Consider the following 25,000-nt stretch of genomic DNA (forward strand, 5'->3'; position numbering starts at 1 on the left):
TTTTTGTTTTTTTACCTTACTTTTACTTGGATGTACAGTACTAAATTGTGTGTGTGTTTGTGTGTGTGTGTGTGTCTGTGTGTGTGTGTGTGTGTGTGTGTGCGCGTGCGTGCGTGCGTTCGTGAGTGTGTGTGCATGGTGGGAGGGGTGGCATTAAAAACATATGCATTAGTCAGGCATTTCTTTTGGCCGCTGAGTGTGAACCAGCCCTGTGTCACGTTCCCTCGATACCTAAGCTGCTCTCTCCTCTCTCTGAGGCATTAGCCGAACAGGCACTAACACTCTAGAACAGGGGTGTACAATTCACTCTAGAACAGGGGTGTAAAATTCACTCTAGAACAGGGGTGTAAAATTCACTCTAGTTCAGGGCCCACATACAGTAACAGGGGTGTAAAATTCACTCTAATGCAGGGCCCACATACAGTAACAGGGGTGTAAAATTCACTCTAGAACAGGGGTGTAAAATTCACTCTAGTTCTTCAGGGCCCACATACAGTAACAGGGGTGTAAAATTCACTCTAGAACAGGGGTGTAAAATTCACTCTAGTTCTTCAGGGCCCACATACAGTAACAGGGGTGTACAATTCACTCTAGTTCAGGGCCCATATACAGTAATAGGGGTGTACAATTCACTCTAGTTCAGGGCCTACATACAGTAACAGGGGTGTAAAATTCACTCTAGTTCAGGGCCCACATACAGTAACAGGGGTGTACAATTCACTCTAGTTCAGGGCCTACATACAGTAACAGGGGTGTAAAATTCACTCTAATGCAGGGCCCACATACAGTAACAGGGGTGTAAAATTCACTCTAGAATATGGGTGTAAAATTCACTCTAGTTCAGGGCCCATATACAGTAACAGGGGTGTACAATTCACTCTAGTTCAGGGCCTACATACAGTAACAGGGGTGTAAAATTCACTCTAGTTCTTCAGGGCCCACATACAGTAACAGCAGTGGTTCTTAAAGGTACTCTTTGTGAGATTTTTAGTTGTTTATTTTCTGAATTCATGCTGCCCATTCACTAATGTTACCTTTTCCATGAATACTTACCACCAGCATCAAATTCTAAGTATTCATTATGACTGGAAAAATTGCACTTTTCATACATGAAAAGGGGGATCTTCTCCATCGTCCGCCATTTTGAATTTCCAAAAATAGCCATTTGTTGCTGCAGAAATTACTGTACTTGGACCATACTAGAAAATATTTGTTTATTACTTAGTAAACTTTCATGTAAAGATCAAGTTTGGCAATAGGTAGCCCAATTTCAATAAGCAGCATAGTTGCAGTACCTTTTTTGACCATTTCCTGCACAGTGTCCCTTTAACCCTTTTTTCTTAATGCACCCCTTGCCTGTGCCCAAGACAAGCCGTGCACCCCCAACCCAAACCTCTACATGTGTGTACGCAATACAATATGATTTAATTACAATGATTCTTGCTCGAGACATTCATGAACACCTTAAGGACTTTACATGGGGACCAAAACGTGTTTTAATTTGGCCTAATTATAATGTTCGCTAGCAGAATTTTGGTCACAACCTCAACACAAACAAAATTCCGCACACCCTCTGAAGTCTCTGGCACAACCCCAGGGGGGGGCCCGCACCCCAGGTTAAGAACCACTGCTCTAGAACAGGGGTGTAAAATTCACTCTAGTTCAGGGGCCACATGCAGTACAGCCAGAGAGAGTAGAGAGAGAGAGGTTCCATTGGCCCATTGTTTCCGGGTTCTATTATTGCAAGGGGGAGGAGGGGGAAATCCCCCTTTAGGCAGACCTAGGCAGACCTAAGGACTGTTCTATTCATTCTAGGAGCATTATGACACGCCCCTTTAGGCAGACCGGAACCTGGTCATGTTAGGTGCCCATAGCAACCTATTACATTGGCATATCTCTATATACTTCAAGAATCTCTGGTACAGCCTATGTAATGTCAAGTGGGACGGACCATTAGCGTAGCTGCAAAATAATGCAAATGTCGCAAATTGCTTGTCTACCATCTCAACATCTATTCGTTATGTACGGACACACCTTTTCATTGAATGAGTCCAGATCCTAACTATTACTCTTCTATCTGTTTTTCTTTTCCCAGTCATCCCAGAGGGTGAGTACTCTTTACAATACATACCGCACTCTAACGATTTCAAAGGGGCACAAGCTTATCAGTGTCATTAACACTGTTGGTGTGGTGTTGGAGTGTTCTGTGTGTATCTGTGTGTGTGTGTGTGTGTGTGTGTGTGTGTGTGTGTGTGTGTGTGTGTGTGTGTGTGTGTGTGTGTGTGTGTGTGTGTGTGTGTGTGTGTGGGTGTGTGGGTGTGTGTGTGTGTGCCCCTCATAATTAGCGGTGCGGAACTGGTGGGCCCCACACCCTCATGGGCCCCTATTTTCAGAAATGTAAAACAATTAAAATAAAATAAAATAAAATAGAAAAATATATTTTTTTTACATTTCTGAAAATAGGGCCCCACGGGAAATGCCAGCTATGGCAAATGGCCAGTCCAGCCCTGTGTGTTGAAGTGTGTGCGTGTGTGTGTGTTTGTGTGCGTTCGTGTGTGTATGTATGCTTGGGTGCCTGCGTACGTGCGTGTGTATGTATGTGTGGATGTGTGCGTGCATGCGATTGGGTGTGTGTGTGTGTGCGTATGTGTGTTTTTGTGCGTGCGAGCGTGCGTGTGTGCATGCATGTGTTTTGTGAGTGCGTTTGGTGTGATTGTGTATGTGCGTAAGTGCGTGCGTGCGTGCGAGCGTGTGTGCATGCATGTGTTTTGTGAGTGCGTTTGGTGTGATTGTGTGCGTGTGTGTGTGCGTGCGCAGGGCCGGTTATAAGCATAGGCCGGCTAGGCCGTCGCCTAGAGCGCAATGTGAAGAAGGAGCGCCGAAATGGCGCTCTCCGATGCGTAATTTTGCGATATGGAGGTTTTTTTATGAAGTCACAATCAACAAAGCGTGGCGAAAGCGCTCCTCACGGCAAAGCGCCCCTCAGCCAATAGTAATATCGCTTTCAACTGTCTCTGGGAAGTCTGTGAACCAATAAACAGACAGTCCTGAGAAAGGGGGCGGGACGAGTGACAGCGTGCGATCTATTTTGAATTTGGAGACTCATTCGAGAGACAGAGGGCAAGCGCGAACAGCAATGCTGCTCTGCTGGGTGGAGAATTGTTATGTTCTCATTAAACTAGTCATTGCATGATGCAGGAGTTGCAGAGGGTGTTTTGGAAGTATGTGGTTTAATCAGCAACCGTTTGTGGTAATGTAAAGCCTAATAGTTATGAGGCTACTGTTTGGAATTAGAGGGAAAAAGAGCTTTGCTTTTGATCTGAGAAATCGCTAGTTAGCATGCTAACATTAGCCAAGTATGCCAAGCAATGAAATCCAGTAAAGTAGCTGTTAGTAGCCTACTCACTAACACCCACCTGACATCATAATACTTGCTTAGGTTGACCAGCAATGTAAAGTAAGACTGGTGCCATGTTTAAAACAAGTTTAGCTGCCATATCTCCTTCCATCCACTTGAATGAATTACCTGCTTGTTGTAAGCTTAAAAAAACATTGTTTCCAGACCAGAATGACATATAGGCCTACATTAATCATGTAAGAGAACCATGCACAGCATGTTTTCATGCTGAGTGATGTAGTATTGCAGACAAGTGAGGCTATTTACTATATTTTGTATATTATGAAATTCAAAAGCGTGACAGCTTTTCTCCCTTTCTCTTACCCTGTCCCTCCGGTTCAAACACATAGATAGCCCCCTTCTCATTCTCCTACTCACAAATGCACCACTATTTCCAGTACAGAAATGAAATTGGTTTGGAATCATAGACAGCACTAATGTGTAGCTTATTAAAATTGTTATGCTGCCATGCTTTGTGATGCTGTAGGTAGTGTAGATAGGCTATCAATGCAGACCTCCTTGGTAGGCCTATTGTCTACACATGCATTTGACATGCAAATGTACTGTACCACTCTCCTGGCATTTCAATTCCATTTTTACAATTCAAACACATTGATAACCTCCCTCTCATCTGGGGTTGGGGGCACCACCACCATTACATCCAAGACCACACAGTGAAGGTACTTTCATGCGACTCAATCTGATGTGTTGGTCGGCTGTCCAAAAGAACCAGAAATCCATTTGATGCTATTTAGTTAAGCTTACTACCAGTATTACTCTTGTGTTCTGTAAGGTATAAAAAAAGGGGGGGGGGGGCGCCAGAACTCAAACTCGCCTAGGGCGCCAAATAAGCCAGAACCGGCCCTGTGCGTGCGTGCGTGCGTGAGTGCGTGTGTTCACGATAATTTTCTTTCTGTGCACCAGAGGCCCCTGCTGAGGCTCCAGCTGAGGATGCAGGTAGTAGCCTAGAGATGAACCCAGAGGAGGAGTTGGTAACACTACATTAATAAGGGATGCAGAAAAAACATGGTAACACTTTTATTTTAGGGATACATATATTAGCACCAATACATACCATGTCCCTGTATAAGTAACTTGTAAGGTATGTACAAAGCAAAATCAAACATTTATTAGGCATGTATTCGCAAATGTCTTGTTCATGCACAATAAGGGATTTATTACCAATTTAACCTTAGTAAGGACCTAGTAGGCCTTAGCGTTTGCTCAGTACATGCCTTATAAGTTACTTATGCAGGCCTTAACATTGTATGTATTAGTGCTTATAGATGTATCCCTAAAATAAAGTGTTACCAAAAACATTATGAAGACAGAATTCATACTTATTAATAATTAACTAATGATGAACAAAACAATATCAAAGGCTTGTAAATGAGTGGGACATGTTAGGCCTATGTTAATATTTCATATTTATCCAACGTTTACAAATTGTTTGTAAATGAATAACAAAACTGTGTTTAAATGTTTGTAAAATCTTGAACATAATATTTGTAGATATTTTATAAAGCATTGAGACTTAGCGAAAAATACAATAATTTGTTAATGTTTTGTTCATCATTAGTTAATTATTGACTATGTCTTTTTTTGCATTCCTTATTATAAAGGGTTACCGATTAATTGAATATGTTAAATGCATCATGGTGTGATCATGGTGGTGTCAGTCAGCATCATGTGGTGGTTAAAGTGCTTTTGCATCAATGTGTATGTCTCTGAATATGTTATTTATGTGTACATTTTTTAACAAATGTTACTTTTATGTTGTATGTGTCATAAATACAATGTTCATAGAACCCAATGGTGTTAATCATGTGGTGTCATTGTCATGCCATGCCCATGGTGGTGTCATGTCAGAATTCTGTGGTGGTTATAGTGCTTGTGCATCAATGTGTGTGTGTCTTAATAAGTTATGTATATATATATATGTTAAACAAATGCAACTTTTATGTTGTATGTGTTATAAATACAATGTTCATACAGTGGAACCTAATTCAAATGCCAATTGACCATTGGCCTGGTGAGTTGCCCTGTAATGTGCACACGGTCTTTGTCCCTCTTACGCTGTAATGTCCTTTCATGCTGTCGTTAAATGGTGCTAAATTGCTGCTTCTCTGTTGGTGTCACCTGGAATAAATAGCACATTTGTATTGTAGCATACATAATTGATACGTTTACTGCATGAAGGATACTTGTATTTTGTTTGTTTGTTGGATTTGTTGAAATGGCTGCATTTGTCAAAACCATTGTCTCTGTTTCCCTGACTAAAAATTGCCTGTGGTAGAAAGTGGATGCGATAGCATTTACAATATATTGGAATTTTTGCGTTTTAAAATTACGAGTATCCTCATGTTTTGCATGTCTCTTTAAACATCTTTGAACTGTTTTTTCCAACTTTTTTCATCCTACTCATTTTTTCAACCTTTTCTTCGACCTGGGCCACCATCAATGAGAAGGTAAGAAAAAGTGTGTGTGTGTGTGTGTGTGTGTGTGTGTGTGTGTGTGTGTGTGTGTGTGTGTGTGTGTGTGTGTGTGTGTGTGTGTGTGTGTGTGTGTGTGTGTGTGCGTGTTTGCAGTTAGTTTCATGATAAATTACATTAATTGTGATTAAAATGTGCCCAATTTTACTAACTCTCTCTATAACTAAATTCTACTCGTTTTTTTTCTACCCACAGCCAAGCCAGCGGGTGAGTAGAGAACTCCTAAAACGATATCAAATCAGATATGTTCTTTAGAGTTATTTAATGATGATTTGCTGATCTTGCAGAGAGAGAGAGAGAGAGAGAGAGAGAGAGAGAGAGAGAGAGAGAGAGAGAGAGAGAGAGAGAGAGAGAGAGAGAGAGAGAGAGAGAGAGACAGACAGAGATAGTGTTTGTGTGTGTGTGTGTGTGTGTGTGTGTGTGTGAGAGAGAGAGAGAGAGAGAGAGAGAGAGAGAGAGAGAGAGAGAGAGAGAGAGAGAGAGAGAATTCATGAGAGTCACACATTTCTTTTTTCTGCACCAGAGGGCGAAGCAGAAGCCGGTAGGCCTAAAATAAATGATACATGTGTATCTAACATACACACAATGTGGTTTAATAGATATTGAATCAGCGTTGTGTGTTGGTTTATGTGCTTTTGCATCAATGTACATGCTTAAAGTCCATACTACTTATAATGTGCCTATATTGAATGCAAAATACATTATGTTACCTAAGATATGAATTTGTGTATAAGGCACACTTTGTATGAACCCAGTATTAAACAGTCTTTGTGAAAAATGTTTTTTAAGACCTAGTAGTCATTTATAGCTATTAAAGTATTTATAGCTATTCATGCTATTTCGCTATTGCGCTCCTAGCATGATATCTATTAAAGTGACATAGGACTCAATGTTGTGGTCAGCCAGAGTGTTGAAGATGTGTCAAGAGATTTTTGATATTACAAGCAATCCTTGTAATTACAGAGGCTACTGGAACTAGGCTAGCACAAGTAAACAGCCTTTTTGTGGCCCGCTGCTGAAAACTAGCAGAGAATCGTATACGAGAGGGAGATAAAGCAGGCGGGTTCTTTTCCGGTATCCACTTTACGTCGGGTGAACGCCCCTTTAGGAGACCTTCGATTAGGAGACCTTTGGAGTCTTGAGGTTGAGAATAAATTGAGTCCCCTTAGCGCTGTCGATGGTGGTAGCGCACGTCTTGTGCAAACACCACGAAAAGAGAAGAAGAAGGAGGAACAACGCCCCCTTAGGAGACCAAATTTTGAGCACACGCTTTTACATTGAGTGGGCGTGTTTCGATTCCTCTTTATTATATATCCAACCTCTTTGAAACTAGCCTGGGCGAAAACAGACTGTGACTCTGTCAAACAGTCTGGTGAAAGCTAAGAGGAATCCATCTGAATGGAGGGTGGGAGATAGTATGAGCTTATTCTGCCAATTAAATCCATTGGAGTTCCGAATTCATATTAAAATTCTAATTGTGTCATGACTGTTACGATTTAGCGTTGAAAAGCATACAAATAACAAGACAAAAGTGTGAATAGTGTTATCTTAACCCCTTAAGACACGGCATTATAAATTAGCTGTTACCAGAATGACAATGACCAAGTCGTAATGTATTACTAAAGGCCCTGTGCACTGTCATAGTAGTGTAGTACTATAGTAGTTAACTTTCAATGTCTATTACAGCGTGCCACAGGAGGTACGGTGTGCATTAAGGGGCTACCCAATCAGTAAAGGACTCCGCAGGTGAGTTCTGCGTCGCCACTCTCAACTGTTTGCTGATTGGCATAACAATGAGTGAACCGAGCTAGGAGTCTTTCGCCAGACTATGTGTGTAGCCAAAATCTTTATGTAGAAGTACATAGGATGGCATCGCCAGGCTAACTAAAAACAGCCTAACCCATTACACAAAGCACAAGAAAGAACTCAATTATTATGCTAGAAGATCAAAGTAAGTGTCTGTGTTGATAGAATAGCGTTTCAAATGAAGCTAACGTGGTATGGAATGAATTGTAGCATGTTCAGGGACTATTTTCTTAACATCAGTAAAATTTTACGTTACTCTAGTCAGTTGTAATGTCATCAATGTACTTCAAAGGATCACCAGCTATCTCCACATCGTTTGCATCCATGGACTAAAAAGTAATGACGCCGTAACCAGTTGCAGCTATAAACCCCCTAAATGCCCATTCAATAATGTTACCTTTTTCATGGATATTCATTATGACTGGAAAAATTGCACTTTTCATACATGAAAAGGGGGAACTTCTCCATGATCTGCCATTTTGAATTTCCAAAAATAGCCAATTTTGGCTGCAAAAATGACTCTACTTTGACCATACTAGAAAATATTTCTCTACTTTGACCATACTAGAAAATATTTGTTTATTACTTAGAAAAGTTTCATGTAAAAATCAAATTTGGCGATAGCCAACCCAGTTTCAATGTGCAGCATAGTTGCAGTACATTTTTGACCATTTCCTGCACAGTGTCCCTTTAAAAAGTGTTCTACCAAAAGACCAGAGCAAAAGTCTGCCAAGCTGTCAAATAGAAGGTACGCATATAAGTACGTATATAAATACAAGGGTGGTTTCTAAAATAATTTGATCTACACAAACATTCAAATCAACTGTCTAGTTAGTTAAGTTAATAATTAATTTGCTCATTGTGCTTTAATACTAGCTATTATATGGTGTGACGTCATCGGTCGAATGCTCCATTCATTTCAACGGGGCTCCCCAACGTTCGCACGTCTGTTACTTTTCGATAACGGACGGGTTGGTCTATAACAGACCGCTGTCAATGGCAACAAGACTTTTCACTGCTAAAGCGACTTTTCAACCAGACTCTAATCAGCTGCTGTGATAGACAACACCTGTTGTCCTGGCTACCTAGCTGTTGCCTAGCGGTGTTCCACAACGGCACTGTTTTGTTTTGCGCAGCAACAATCTTAACATTAAATAGGCCTAAAGAAATGTCCCCGCCATGTGTGAATCAATTAAGTATATCCATATAATAAGCGGGTTAACTTTCGGCGAGTCGGTCGCTTTGTGGAATAGCAGCACTTCAGAGAGAACAAGACCCCTCCGCTCCGCGTCGGGGTCCAAAGATTCTCTCTGTCGTGCTGCTATTCCACGGTAGCGACCTTCTCGCCGAACGTTAACCCTTACCTATAATACTGCTTTAGTTTCAGGGTCCAAACAGCCACCTGGTAAAACCCAGGATGGTCTTTCTTCGGTTTTTAGTAAACGCACATTGTCTGAGATGCGTACAGCGGACACTTACGCTAAACTTGGTGAAAAGAAAGGTCATCGCACACTCAGAACTTCAACGTTTGATCTTATTAAATGTAACTGCATGAAGTTCTGAGTGTGCAAAAGCCGGGATGTTAACAGCCAGTCACTTGCACTAACTAGCCTAGCACCAGTGACCTCTGGAATTGCATTGAATATAAAAAAACTTATAAAACACTTCTCCAACTCTCTGGCTAAGTAGCAAAATTGGTCCTATGCCAAAAAACCTGGAGTGTCACATCACGACTTGAGTCAGTCTATCTTTCCGTATAAATCAGCCACAGGTATGTCGAAATAGTTATGAATAAAAATGTATTTTATCTAAGATGAAGCTTTAAGAAAAGATGTTAAGACTTATAAATTATTATTAATTTATTATAAATTATTATTAAGCAAAGGTAAGTCTCATGAATGAAAGGTTCATAGAAAGCATTGCCTTCTTTCACAACTCTAACCTGCAGTAAGTCAAGCGTCAATTGTCCGTTTTGTGAGTTGCCCTGTTCATTAACATATAAATAAGGTTTTTTTCGTCTCTCTGTTACACTATTCATACCATGTCTTTCACACTGTGATTATATGGTGCTAATGCGTGTGCTAGTCTTCAACTGTTACATTTATTTTTTTATAGTAAATCTAATATTGTACATTACAGTATTGCATGCTTAACAGTTTTGCCTTAAGTGTTAAATAATCCGTCATTGTTGTGCATATATAAGATCATGCAGTCTCTGTTTCTATGTGTACACGTTGCATAAAGGAGTAGATGTCATAACATTGCCAATTCTTTGGGATTCTGAACATTAACTTTTCTTACATGTAATATCATAACAATTCCTAATGACATAACTGTTCTTTTCTCCGCCCTTCTCAACTCTTCAACGTTTCTCCATTATTGGGCCCCATCCAGTCAAAAGTAAGAATGAGTGTTTGCTGGGTGGAAATACATGAAAAAGTCAAACATATGTTGTATGTATTTGTGTGTGTGTGTGCGTGTGTGTTCACCTATGTGTGCGTAAGTAAAGTACATTGTTTGCTGGGTGGAAATACGGGAAAAAGTGTGTTATGTGTGTGCATTGTTGTGTGTGTGTGTGTGAGAGAGAGAGAAAGAGAGAGAGAGAGAGAGAGAGAGAGAGAGAGAGAGAGAGAGAGAGAGAGAGAGAGAGAGAGTGTTCACCTATGTAAGAGTGTGTAAGCGTTCACCTAAGTCTATCTATCTATCTATCTATCTATCTATCTATCTATCTATCTATCTATCTATCTATCTATCTATCTATCTATCTATCTCCTATGTGTGTACGTGTTCACCTATTTAAGTGTGTGTGTGTGTGTGTTCACCTATGTAAGTGTGTGTAAGTGTTTATCTATGTCTGCGTAAGTACGGTACATTTAGCCTACATTTACATGCGACCACAGATCATTTATATGTTATATACTCTTCTCCCTCTAGCCGAGGCTCCAGCGGAAGATGGTAATGATGACTTGTTTAAACCCAAACTTTGCTCCGTCGAGCAAGATAATCTCTTGTCACCCTCCCTTGTAATCCGCATGACTTTACCCATGTGCTCTTTAACAGACAACACGTGCTTTATGGATCTTGCATCACTGTGCAAGATGGCGTCCACTGCAGTTTGCAGTAAACCTATCCACCTTATTTTCCACAAGGCACACATGCATCGTGATGCTAGCTTTGAAGCTCTCAGTTCATGTGCAATGAAGTCCGTAGACTTCAATGGTGACCATTGACTACCGGAACTAGCAGAACATTCTGTGAGAGTGAAAGCGAATGTGAAAGCCCATTGGGAAACCTCAACTCAACCCCCATTGTCATTGTTACACAGCACTCCACAGCACACAAGTGAACACTGCACATTGCACACAACGAAATTGCATTTATGCCTCACCCGTGCAAGGGGGCAGCCCTCAGTGGCGCCCCATGGGGAGCAGTGCGGTGGGACGGTACCATGCTCAGGGTACCTCAGTCATGGAGGAGGATGGAGGAGAGCACTGGTTGATTACTCCCCCCACCAACCTGGCGGGTCGGGAGTCGAACCGGCAACCTCTGGGATGCAAGTCTGACGCCCTAACCGCTTACCCATGACTGCCCATGAGTGCGAAATTCTAGTAAATGGGCAAGAGTTGGAATAAGGTGGATACAAGATATTTTATTGTCCTTTTGTGTTTGTTCTGTGTCTGTAAAAAGGTAAATAAACTCTGTACGTGCCAAGGCAGATGCCATGTCCTGTCATGAGCTACTGGAATAGTTGATAACGTAGCTTGTGGTAGTGTAATATTTACGACCATTGCCAACTTTTATGGTGGATAAAAGCTCCGTGGAATGTTGAGGTTATGTTTTGAGGAGGAAATGCTCATACCTTGCTTCAAACACCTCATACACCAATTCATTTTCAAACTTCCAACACATTAGTGCTATCATGACAGTTAGCGCTATGATGACATGGCATCCTCTGTGGCACGTTTGTGATGGTTACATGATTAATCATTCCATGGTCGTAGACAGGCGAGTAACCTACATGTCAGTTGTTGTTGATCTGAGTTCTGTTGCCAGGGATGTGCTCGCATCCTTAGGGAAGTCATTATTGGATTACTAACTGGCTTGTTTGAAATGTTACGGTTGACTAGTGGCTAGCTGGATCAAAGCAATTAATTATTATGGATTTGTTGTTACGGAGCATAAAGATTTAATTGTTACCTAAAAACATAGCCCATCCAGATTTCATTGCTAGCCAGTCACTAACAATTTCAAACAAGGGTAGTGCTTGTTCCCATTCTTTTTTGATTGTCTTCAATGATGTCAACGCAGTGCAATTGGTCACACGTTATTATGAAAATCATTGGCTTGATTGGCTAGCAAAACTACACTATAATGTTGCTCGTCCTTGTTGCATTATCCCTTATCTGACCTGTAAATAAGAGTTTTTGCACCCCATTTACATTTCTTTCTAAATAGACATATTTACATGAAGCATGTACACAAAATATGTTCATAATTAAAACATCATTCAGACTGCGATGCCATTACTGTGAAATCTTAACATACCATTATTTCCCCTACCTCAAAGCATCACAGTGGATGTCCTTCAGCTTCAAAACTAGGCCCTATATAAAACTATGTGTATATTGATTAAGATATGTTTTCCAGATATGTTTTCCAATATAGAAAATGACTGCCCCTAATTCTACTGTATTCTCCAAACAATAAAACTATTTAATCTACTCCTATAACAAGATCCAGCTTCCGTACAGTCTTGCTGATGTACGCTGATTTCTGTGCCTGTCATGTAAATACAATGTTAATGTAATATTAATATGTGTGGCGCCATGCTGTTTGTGACAAATTGTTTTCTCTGAAAATGACAAACGACAGTGAGCATGAGAGAATGAAGCAATGGAATGAGAATGTGTCATGGTTCTGCGCATACATGTGAAGTATGTATGTGCCGTGAGTGTGTGTGTGTGCGTGCGTGCGTGCGTGCGTGCGTGCGTGCGTGCGCGCGCGCGTGTGTGTTCAGCTGTGTTTGCCTGTGTATGTACTGTATGTATGTTTATGGTTGTGAGTAACAATGCATATGTGAATTCATTCTTGTGTATGTCTGTCAGTGCAATGTGTGTGGATTTATCTGGAAATGACTTGAAAAGATATCTTGGTGGATGAGAAACTGCCCACTGTCTGTCCTTGCTCGGTGCCCTTTGTGTTAACATTATTCTCATACTGTACGTCTGCACAAGAAAGCTACCTGGTCTCCTGAGCATGGATCATTTTGTGCTAATTGTATTCATTGTTGCCGTTGTTGGGACATTACATTACTGGTTTGCAACTGGCTGTGTGGAGTAATTTGATTAGCTAGACTACTTTACTGGAATATGTCAATCTGAAAATATTTCCCCCTCTGATTGTTGTTGTTGACAAATTGCACCCTGGTCATATAAATGTTGTTGGAAACTAACTTGCTGTAATGTCACTGGATTGTCATTGGTAAGCGTCATTGTTGAGATGCTGTTGTCCGTCACTGCTGTGACCCTGTTTGTACTATTGTCAAAGTGATGTCCCTGGAATGTCATCGTTGGTCTGGGCAACACCGGATGCATTAAAGGGGTATGCCACTATTTTGGGGCTTAATAGAGTTCAAATCGTTGGCTGGGGTTTATAAAGGTGGTAAAGTGTCTTATTTTTATGTTAAGTGTTGTCTTGCTTTAAGACAAGTTAAAAGAGGGAGTATGTGTAGCTAAGCTAGTGAAAGTCAATGGATCACTGTAGCATGTAGCATGCTACACGGATGCATTGACTTTCACTGTCTTTCACAACCCCAATCGCTGCATGGAGTGAAAGCCCTTTGGAAGCGGCCGTTGAAGGCAGTGTGGCAGTAAGCCAATGAGTCTTAAAAATAGTTTGCACCAACGTAATAAAAATGGCCCACGTGCGCGAGTTGGCTATGTGTTTCAACCCTTTCCGGTTCCGGATCCGGCAGGATCTTAAGCAGTGGATCCGGTATCCGGCAGGATCCTAAAAATCAGGATCCGGTGCATGTCTAATTCTTTTAAATATAATTTCGACCAAGCCTTAGTAGCGTCAGGTAATGCATCCGGTGTAGCCGTATGTGGATTATGTCACTGCGATGTCACTGAAATGTCCTTGGTGCTGACAGTGGGTGTTGTGTTGTGTCAATGCCATCCCACTACTCTGCTTATGGTCCAAATGTCACGGTCATGTGATGATCTGGAGTGTGTTGTCTCTTGGCGGCGTCAATGCTAACTCAGTTTGCAACTTACTTGGCTGCAATGCAATCTCCCTTTGCCAACCAAGTAATTTGCTAAAGGCTTAGCAATGACGCTTTCAAGAAACGGTGTTCAGTTCATGTTCAGTCATTGTCATAGTTTTGTGGTGTCTCTGGTTGTCAATAGTGTTGTCATACTTCGGTCCCTCTGAAAGCTTTGCTAGGCCCAGGGCAAAGTAATCTGAAATGGTCTCAAACCCAATACATACTGTATAATGTAATGAGGAGCCAATAATGGCTCCTCTTGGTACCTGGGTCCAGGAGAATGGACCCATTTGTACCGCCATATAAGCTTCTGTGGCCGTGTTGTCCTATTTCCTGTTTCCTGTTTCCTGTGCTGTTGTTGTCACTGGAGAGCCACCATTCATTGGTTAATCTGCAACATAAGTTTAGTGTCAAAATGTCATTGTGTGTATGTTTTCATGATGTCTGAATGGCGCTCCAGTCTTCCTGATAACATTGAGTGTCCATTGTCATGCCACTTACCAGTGATGTAAGCGTCCTCCAGCTACAGGTGTGGAGATATTTGTGTTCATGGTGTCAATTGAATGTCAACACTCATCCTTGTCATGCACTGGTGTCATACCTGGTTTAACGATATTGCCGCATTGGAATGCCTGAATGGCGGAGCTAAACCATTTATTGCGTGTGTTGGAATTCTGTGGTCTGTCATCAAGCATTAAATGATTGCATTCAATAAAAAAACACACTCCCGCAACACAGCTGGTGTTGGTTGCATTTCGCATGACTCCTTTGAACAAGGATATTATCACTTTAAAGAAAACAAATAAATAAATGAGGTGTGTTCATGTCACGCAGGAGCAGATCCGGCAGCCGTAGGTGAGTTTTGCAGTAAATTGAATATTAGAACAGTCCAAAACACAATGAAATCAGATGTAATGTAAAGCCTGGCTCAAACTACACAATTGTCGGCCCGATTATCGGCTGAAAACCCCCCTTACGACAATCGCTGGAATGTTACCGCCCAGGACCATCGCAAGCGATTGTCGGGAAAGATTTCCTCGTCGTGGCCGACGTTCAAAGATAGAACTTTGGCAGCTCAACGAGTCGCCGATCACAAGTCGTAGAAATCAAACAGTGTTTGATATTTGCGACTGAAAATAGAACATCGGGCATTGTCTCGGTGGTTGCGAGCAGCGATAAGAGTGACAGTTGCGATTCTCTTCTAGTGTGCGGTGCACCCGATGCCAAAATCGGACCCACAATCGCTAGTCGTGTAGTTTGAGCCTGGCTTAAGGCATACACATTTCCCCTCACTTTTGAGTAAATGATGTTCATAGCCTCCGTTTATTTATTCATGTTTTTGCTCAGAGAATGGAGAAGCAGCCCCAGCAGCAGGTGAGAAACTCTTGATCCATTACTTCGGTAACACTTTATAATAATGTTCCTTAGTAAAGACTCAGTAAATAATTAACTAATGATGAATAAAACATTAACAAATGTTTTTATTATTAACTAAGCTTTATTAATGCTTTATAAAATATCTACAAATGATATCTGCAAGATTTTACACACCTTATAACAGAGTATTTTATTCATTTACAAGCAACTTGTAAATGTTTGATAAATGTAAAATATTAACATAGCATTTCCTAGTCATTTACAAGCATTTGTTTACATTTCCTAGTCATTTACAAACGTTTGCTAATGTTTTGTTCATCAATAGTTAACTATTTATTAAGTCTTTATAATGCTTTTTTGCATCCATTATTCTAAAGTGTTACCATTACTTCTCTTGAAGTCTAATGGGCCTTTTTCCCATGACGTCAGATGGCTTCCATTCAACGCATTCGAAAAAGGTCTTCTGACATCTGGTGGCATAGGCATAAACCGATTCATGCAGGGGCCCAATGTAAAATCAGCTCCAATGGACTCCCCACCCCCAGCCATATTTTCATAAATTGGACTGTGTATGGGCCCCCTTGCCTGATTTTCATAGACTTCAGATCACTAGCGCGATTCTGGTCTGACCAGGACTATAACGATTAGCATTTCCATACCTTAAGAACTTTGTTTCCATGGCCTGGTTAACCCGCCTCCCTCGGCTTGCTATTGGCTGAGGGATTTGCCAAAGTTTAAACCAAAAAACTCTTAGCCCAATAGAACGTCTCTGCTTAAACCATGTCACTGCCTTGAACTAGCCTCTACCCAGGACGGTTGGAAATGTTCAGTTGATTGATTCCAGACAAAGTGGGTGGAGTTCCCGTTGCAGCGGGATTGAGCAAGCTCTTGGCCCTACTGTGTGGAGCTGAGCCGAAGGTGTTGCGTCACCAGTAGGACGGAGCCCTGCTATGGGCCCCCTACAGTATATACATGGGGCCCTGGTAATTCAGTCACACTTTACCCCCTTGTGCGACACCCCTGCATGCATTCATGCCACTGTTTTCCATGAATACCTGTACAAAACCAGCAGTTGTTTTTACCTGCTTCGCTTCAAACTGGAACTTGTTTGACGTCATTGTGAAAAATGCAAATTAAGCCACCTGGTATGATTCCTGAAGTTGTCTTCATCAGAGATGGACTAAAATGTATCTTGTAGTGTTTCTAAAATACAACCAGAAAAGGAATTCAGCAGTACATATTTAACTGAGATGGACATAACGGCGCATTTCTGCTCTTTTGTACTCCCCGAATGGCGTTCCGCCAGAGCAACACTGTAGTTGTTGTTGAAAGGATTTTATACCATAGCACTAAACTACTATGACATTACACAGTGCCTTTGGTAAGGCTAATGACAACTTGGTTCTTGCCATTCTGGTAACAACCAATTTATAACTGGGTACACATCTTAAGAGGCTAACTTTACTGCTCTAATTGCTAAGCTAAATGCTCTTATATTATACCGCAATGTTATCCGGTCAGCAAGGACGCACACACCGCCCCGGCAGGTAAGAAAATGGGTTGGAACGCTGCCTAGACCAGTGTTTCTCAACTGGTGGGTCGCGACCCAAAAGTGGGTCGCGGAGGGGTCATGGGTGGGTTGCGGAGCCGTGGTGTAAAAAAAAAAATCGTAATTCATTGATTTGCTAAATTTGGAAAAAAAAATCATCCAACTTTTCTTGCAACAATTTACAACTTTTATTTTGATAGACAATTGAACGTGTGTCATCTGTCGTCATAGATAAAATCAGAATGTTTATGCGAGATAGTAGCGTGCAACCAGTCATTAGAGTATCGCTAAAAAAATTGGGTCGCGACCGAATGAGAGTGGAAAATGGTGGGTCCCAAGACTGTTCCAGTTGAGAAACACTGGCCTAGACCAACTCAGATGTCTTCAAAATCACCCTTTAAAGAAATAAATAATACGGCTTTATGTAGGCATTGTGGTTCCCAAACTTTTTCTGCCTCGACTTATTTTTGAAACCAACAATATTTTCGCAACAGTCCTGCTTCCATACCCCGCCCACCCCACCCGCCCTCTTCTAGGAGGCGCTGGCCTAAACTAACTGCTGCTTTTTTTCAGCGTTATCATGCTCAATACTAAATTCCATGCTCATGCTTGGGATGAATGACTGACATTGCCGCTTTATTTTGCTTAGAGAATGGAGAAGCAACCCCAGCCGAAGGTGAGAGCTTTCAGGAGTCACTGCACTCTTTGCTGCACAATCTTACTAATAAGTCAACAGCATACTCGTAATATCACAACAGCCAAAGAATGACTGAGCATACTCTTCGCCACGCTCTTTGCTGCACAATTTTACTAATAAGCATACTCTTTATTATAATACATGAGAATAATACAATAAGTATATTCGGTAACACTTTATTTTAGGGGTACATCTATTAGCAACAATACATACAATGTTAACGCCTGTATAAGTAACTTGTAAGGCATGTACTAAGCAAATGCTAAGGCCTTCTAGGTCCTTACTAAGGTTGAATTGGTAATAAATCCCTTATTGTGCATGAACAAGACATTTGTGAATACATGCCAAACGAATGTTTGATTTTGCTTTGTACATGCCTTACAATTTACGTATGCAGGAACATTGTATGTATTAGTGCTAATAGATGTGTCCCTAAAATAAAGTGTTACCGTATAATCTTGTACACTTTGTTTACAATTTGTACTAATGCACTAACTGCTGTAATATTGTTCAGAGGCTCAAGAAGCACCAGCCAGCACAGGTGAGGAATGGACAGAAAAGTTATAGTTACGTAGTTGCAAAAGAGAAGCGATAAACATTGTCTTTATACAATAACATGTGTTGTACTTACTACGTACATACATATTTTCTTCACTGCACTTATTTGCTGCATATGTGTACTTATCTTTGTAACCTTGTTCAGAGGGCCAGGAGCCTCTTGCCACAGGTGAGAAAGGTTATTGTTCACTACTGTACACAATAGTAGTATACAATAGAGTAAACACTTGATGCGTAGCCGGGTCTCCCAATACCCTTGTAGTCGTTTTGTACAGAGGATAAAGGATACTTTTCTCCACCTCACATCTTGGCTCGGCATTTTTATGAAAAATAAATGTATACTACATATGTAATATACTAGTCTTTATTGTCTGCTCTGCTGCACAATTTTACTAATTAGCATTTAACTCGGTAGGACCAAAATATGCTCAATAAGCATAATGTTTAATAGGCATATTAATACATTACTATATGCTCTATGCTGAATAATGGCACAAATGTACTAACTGTTGTTGTGTTGTAATATTAACCAGAGGGCCAAGAAGCACCAGCTAGCGCAGGTGAGGAATAGACAGGGTAGTTACTCTTAGTTGAGCAAGAGTATTGATAAGTATAATCTTTGTACAATAGCCATTTAATAATAATCATCATTTCCATCACCATACTAACGCATAAACGTACTGCTGTTCACTCTGTGCTTTGCTGCGCAAATGCAAGTATTGTTAAACTAATTGTTATACTACTTATACTGATAATTATGTAAGTATAATATGCATAGTATGGTAAGCATATTACTATGTGATCTATGATTCACACAATTGCCCTAATGTTACTAACTATATAATTATAAGTATATAAGTATAATATGCATAGTAGTAAGCATAGTAGCCTATATAATGTGCTCTATGCTAAAACAATGTACTAATAAGCATTCAATATACTATAATATGCATAGTATGGTATGCTGAATAACTGCACTAATGTTACTAACTGTTGCTATGTTGTAACACTGTCCAGAGGCACAGGAGGCACCTGCCGCCCCAGGTGAGGAACAGGCAAAATAACCGTTGTATAATAAGCATTATAAGCATCACCATACCTGCACTTGTGAATGAAGAGTACATGTAAACATACCACTCTTCATTTTGTCCTTTGCTGCACAAATGCAAGTATTATTAAAATAATTATTATACTACTTATACTTTTGTATAAGTATAATATTCATAGTATGGTAGACATATTACTATGCGCTCTAAGCTGAATAGTTGCACTAATGTTACTAACTGCTGTTGTGTTGCAACATTGTTCAGAGGCACAGGAGGCACCTGCCGCCCCAGGTGAGGAATGGTCAGGATTTTTAATCTTAGTTGAACAAGAGTACTGATAAGTACAAAGTATAGCCATTGTGAAATAACCATTGTATAATAAACAATATCTTCATCACCATACCTGTACTTGTGGGTGAAGAATAAATTGTAAAGATACTACTCTTCATTTTGCGCTTTGCTGCACAAATGCAAGTATTATTAAAATAATTATTATACTAATATGCATAGTATGGTGAATATATTACTATGTGCTCTATGCTGAACAATTGCACTAATGTTACTAACTGCTGTTGTGTTGCAACATTGTCCAGACGGAGAGGAGGCACCAGCCGCCCCAGGTGAGGAATAGAAAGGAGCGTTACTCTTAGCTGAGGCCTTCTGATTAGTATACGCTTTGTACAATAACCATTGTACCTGTATAATGAGCATTATTTTCATCACAATTCTTGTGTATGAAGAATAAACACGTAAACATACTACTCTTGACTTTGTGCTTTCTTGCGCAAATGTTAGTATTATACTATTAGACTTTTATAGGCCTACTAAAACTAATTAGTATACTACTTATACTATACTTATACGTATAATATGCATACGACATTGAGCATATTACGCTATACTGAATAATTGCACTAATGTTACTAACTGCTGTTGTGTTGTAACATTGTCCAGAGGGAGAGGAGGCACCAGCCGCCCCAGGTGAGAAATAGACAGGAGTGTTGCTATTTATTGCAGAGTAATGAGCATATTTATTGCACAGTAATCATTGTATATTCACTGCATGCTTTACAGCACTAATACACTTACAATATGTTATATATGTTTAAATATATAGATGCATATATAATATGTTTAATATGCACAGTACAGTAAGCAATAAGCATATTACAATGTGCTCCATGCTGAATAATTGCACTAATGTTACTAACTGCTGTTGTGTTGTAACATTGTTCAGAGGGAGAGGAGGCACCAGCCGCCACAGGTGAGGAAAGGGAAGAAGCTCCTCTTCTTAATCCCGATTCGGACGGGACTTTTATTACCTATGGAGCCCCGGTAATTCGGAATAATTACAGAGAATGTCTGAGTTCTTAGTCCTGTGCGAATGTGCCATGTCTGCGATTTGTGAGGTAATAATTCCGCTGCGAATTACCTACTGTAATTCGGCGAAACTCCTGGGGTAATTTTACATAGGCGCGCCGTCTGCTCTCCCTTGTAATGTCTGTGAATTGAGTAAATAACAGACGTTTATTTATCCCGTCCGAATGCACCCTGAAAAATCACGGAGGTCCTGGGGGTAATTGCGAATTACCAGGGGTCCATAGGTAATATTTATCCCGTCCGAATCGGGCTTATGATGAAGAAATGTTACAAGCTAGTTAGTTGCATAAGAAAACTAATGTGCATACTCTTCATACAAGGGTAATTGTATAATAAACATACAACACTATACTAAGTATACTCTTTTACAATTTTGCATATTTGTATGAAAAATAAACACATAAAACACTTAATAAATGTCAAGTAATACATATGCAGCATGATATAAGCATATTACTATGTGCTCTATACTGAACAAGACACTAATGTTACTAACTGCTGTTGTGTTGTAACATTGTTCAGAGGGAGAGGAGGCACCAGCCGCCACAGGTGAGGAAAGGGAAGAAATGTTACAGGCTAGTTAGTTGCATAAGAAAACTAATGTGCATACTCTTCATACAAGAGTCATTGTAGAACAAGTATAAAATACAAGCATACAATATGAGTACACAATTTAACCATGCTAGCATGTTTGTATGAAAGATAAACGCTTAAAAGTACTTCTCTTCACTTTGCGCCTTTGCTGCAAATTTGTAATAAGCATGAGCTTATAATACGGTATGATATGCCGTGTGATATAAGCATATTACTACAGTATGTGCTCAATGCTGAATAACTGCACTAATGTTACTAACTGCTGTTGTGTTGTAACATTGTCCAGAGGGAGAGGAGGCACCAGCCGCCCCAGGTGAGGAATAGACAGGAGCTCCTCTTCTTAGATGAGGAAATGTTACAGGCTAGTTAGTTGCATAAGAGAACTAATGTGCATTCTTTATACAAGAACCATTGTATAATAAGTATAAAATACAAGTACACAATATAAGTATACAAAGTTACCATATTTGTATACATGTATTTGTATGAAAAATAAACACACAAAAACACTTATCTTCACTTAATAAATGTCAAGTAAGCATATTACTATGTGCTCTGCTACACAATTGCACTAATGTTACTAACTGCTGTTGTGTTGCAACATTGTCCAGAGGGAGAGGAGGCACCAGCCACCCCAGGTGAGGAACAGACAGGAGCGTTACTCTTAGCTGAGGCCTACTGATTAGTATACGCTTTGTACAATAACCATTGTACCTGTATAATGAGCATTATTTTCATCACAATGCTGAATAATTGCACTAATGTTACTAACTGCTGTTGTGTTGCAACATTGTCCAGAGGGAGAGGAGGCACCAGCCGCCCCAGGTGAGGAACAGACAGGAGCGTTGCTATTTATTGTACATATAAGAGTATACTCATTGTACAATAACCGTTCACTGCGTGCTTTGCAGCAGAATTGCACTAATAAGCTTTCAATATGTTTAATATGCATAGAACGATAAACATATTACTATGTGCTCAATGCTGAATAATTGCACTAATGTTACTAACTGCTGTTGTGTTGTAACATTAAGCAGAGGGAGAGGAGGCACCAGCCGCCCCAGGTGAGGAATAGAAAGGAGCGTTACTCTTAGATGAACAATTAGTATAGTCTTTGTGCAATAACCATTTAATAACACGCATTATTTTCATCACCATACTTGAACTTGTGTATGAAGAACAAACGCATCAGCATACTACTCTTAATCCCATGCTTTTCCTTGCAATTGCACTAATAATTATATAATGCAGTATAATATCCATGGTATGTGCTCAATGCTGAATAATTGCACTAATGTTACTAACTATTGTTGTGTTGTAACATTAAGCAGAGGGAGAGGAGGCACCACCCGCCCCAGGTGAGGAATGGTCAGGAGCGTTGCTGATACTTCCACAAAAGTAACCTTAATATGTAGAGATGTCCGATAATATCGGCCCACAGATATTATCGGCCCGATATTAGCATAAAATGTAATATCGGTCAATATCGGTATCGGATTTTTGACCTATCAAAACCGATATAATAATGCTTGAATTACTGTACACTTTTCTCCTTAATTATTTTTCTATTTTGCACAGACGATGTTAATATTTGGAAAGCTTTGTTGCATTCGAGAATGCATCTAGTGGGGCATTACAATAAAATTAAGCATATTTTGTTCCACAACAGCAGATTTGTAATGTTACCTAAAATTTGTTATGAGGAAAAATAACCCACATATATCGGCCTCGGTATCGGCCAATATCGGAATCGAAAATTGAGAGTTGGACAATATCGACATATCGGATATCGGCAGAAAAGCCATTATCGGACATCTCTATTAATATCCCCCTGGGGATCAATTAAGTTACTCTACTCTACTCTACTCTACTAATACTGATTGCTTTAGTGAACAGTTTTGCATCTGCTTTTAATAATCTCTGCTCTATTTTAACTCGCTTCTTCCACTCAGAAGCAGCAGAAGCTCCTCCCGCTGAAGGTGAGAATCTATTGCTGTCAAGATGCTCGCTGCTCGCTTGCTAGCTTGCTAAAGATACTCAGTCAGCCAAAATAGACATTAAACATGAGGAGAAAATACCTCCTGAAGTCACACGAAGAATAATTGATCACTTACTTGTGAGCTAAAGTTACTCCAGCCAGAATAGACTAAATGCTCTTGATTCTGGGAAGGGAAAACATTAACAACTAAGGTCATGATTTTGAAACAATACCCTTGCAAGTAGAAATAAAAGTAGATAGTGAAAATGAATGTTAAAAAAAACGGTGTTTGGAGTGTTCATGTGTTTTGAAAGGTATCTGTATCTGGTCACTCTACAGAAAACAAAACATCTATACGGAAGATGTACTAAACTTTTATTCAGTCATCCATGTCTCAGATCAACGAGGTGTTTTCATAAGGACACAGGAATTAGATATTAAAGTCACGATTTGTTTATATGTCCCCTAGCACCGGCACCTGAACCAGAAGAGGAGGGTAAGTGAAGTTGTAAGAAAGATGTTCAATATGGTAGGTCATGAAAAAACTGAAAGAAAAGTCTGTGACACCAAGCTCCTGTTGCTCTTTTTTTAATGTTAAAAACATTAAACATTAAAAAAAAGAGCAATGGGAGCTTGGTGTCGCAGACTTTTCCTTCAGTTTTTTCATGGTATTTTTGCTGGTCCTGCACCCAATCTTTTTGAGACGGATGCACGTGTTTTTCTCTCTAACTACTCCAATATGGGAGGTCAAGCATGGGTCACCAGTGCAACAAAGTGGAATCAAGTTGGAAGTGGAATCAAGTTGGGTTTCCAAAATGGATGTGACTTTCCATTGAGCTATATGCATCCTCCTTGTCCTCTAAAGGGGCATGATTGGCTGCCAAAGGATTCCAGTTTAGTTTAGAACTTTATATGATATGGTTTTCACACCTGATCCCTTTTAGCCATTTAAGTGAACTCAGACCTGTGACTCAGCATTTTCGGTGCATATGTGACCGCTTCAAAGTGTACCTGTACTGAGACCTGTATTGGCATGTCCTCAGTACGGTTTGCTTATGGGTTCTGACGAGTAGCACTTTTTGACTAGGTGTAATCTCTTAAGGAGGGCTCTAGAGGATTGGGTGTGAACAAAAAGATGACTGACACACCATAAAAGCCTAATGGGACCAGAAAGATCAGCCGGTTCTTTTTGTAATACACTCACAATATGACCCAAAAACTGAACTGAGTCCTTTTGCTGTCGGTTCACTTTTTAGTCCACATAAAGAGGTCTGAGTTTGGTTCACCTAAAGGGGACTACTATAGGTGTGAAAATGGCCTTATATGGATCCCGGATGAAACTGCTTATCAATCGCCCCTGGTCGCAGCTCATCGGGACATTGGAATGCTGATGGTGCAGATGCTGTGCTGACGCAGATACTCTATGGCATGCAGAGTTGGGAATGGGAGAGGAGAACGCCAGGAATGACCAGGAATGTTGTCAGGGTTTGGGATTGCAATACAAATCATCACCAGTTCCTTACAGGGAACTTTCCAAGAATGCGGAATGAACGACTTGCGGAACGAGAAGCGGATCAAAGATCTGCCATTGCCGAGTGGCTCACCATGGGGCATGATGGGAGATGTTTCCTGGTATAGGGGGGGGGGTGGGGGGGGTTGTGGCATGCCCTACCCCTGTAACGGATCCGGTTGAACTTGGCCTCTGGATGAACCTGACGTCAAAATTGTCACATGGTGGTGGTTATACCCCTTTGCGCAGAGCCCTATGTTACAACCTCACTGTCACCAACCTTGTAATGCCTAATGTCTTTATCTGTTACTTAATGCTCTCTGTAATTTCATAGCAATGTTGTTATGATGT

At 40.4% G+C, this 25,000-nt stretch overlaps 1 protein-coding gene across 1 annotated transcript in view; it reads left to right on the plus strand.

Annotated features, from left to right (window-relative positions):
* Positions 1–10,513: 10,513 nt before the first annotated feature.
* LOC134466912 (myosin-binding protein C, fast-type-like) overlaps positions 10,514–25,000 on the plus strand; it is a 93,071-nt gene continuing 78,584 nt past the window's right edge. Inside the window, exons 1-4 of the mRNA XM_063220812.1 lie at positions 10,514–10,650; positions 14,795–14,815; positions 15,308–15,334; positions 23,609–23,635. Coding sequence (XP_063076882.1) covers positions 10,584–10,650; positions 14,795–14,815; positions 15,308–15,334; positions 23,609–23,635 — 142 coding nt within the window. The 5' untranslated portion in view covers positions 10,514–10,583. The remainder of the gene's footprint in view (positions 10,651–14,794; positions 14,816–15,307; positions 15,335–23,608; positions 23,636–25,000) is intronic.

This window comes from Engraulis encrasicolus, chromosome 17, assembly GCF_034702125.1.
Source record: "Engraulis encrasicolus isolate BLACKSEA-1 chromosome 17, IST_EnEncr_1.0, whole genome shotgun sequence".
NCBI classification, from domain to species: domain Eukaryota; kingdom Metazoa; phylum Chordata; class Actinopteri; order Clupeiformes; family Engraulidae; genus Engraulis; species Engraulis encrasicolus.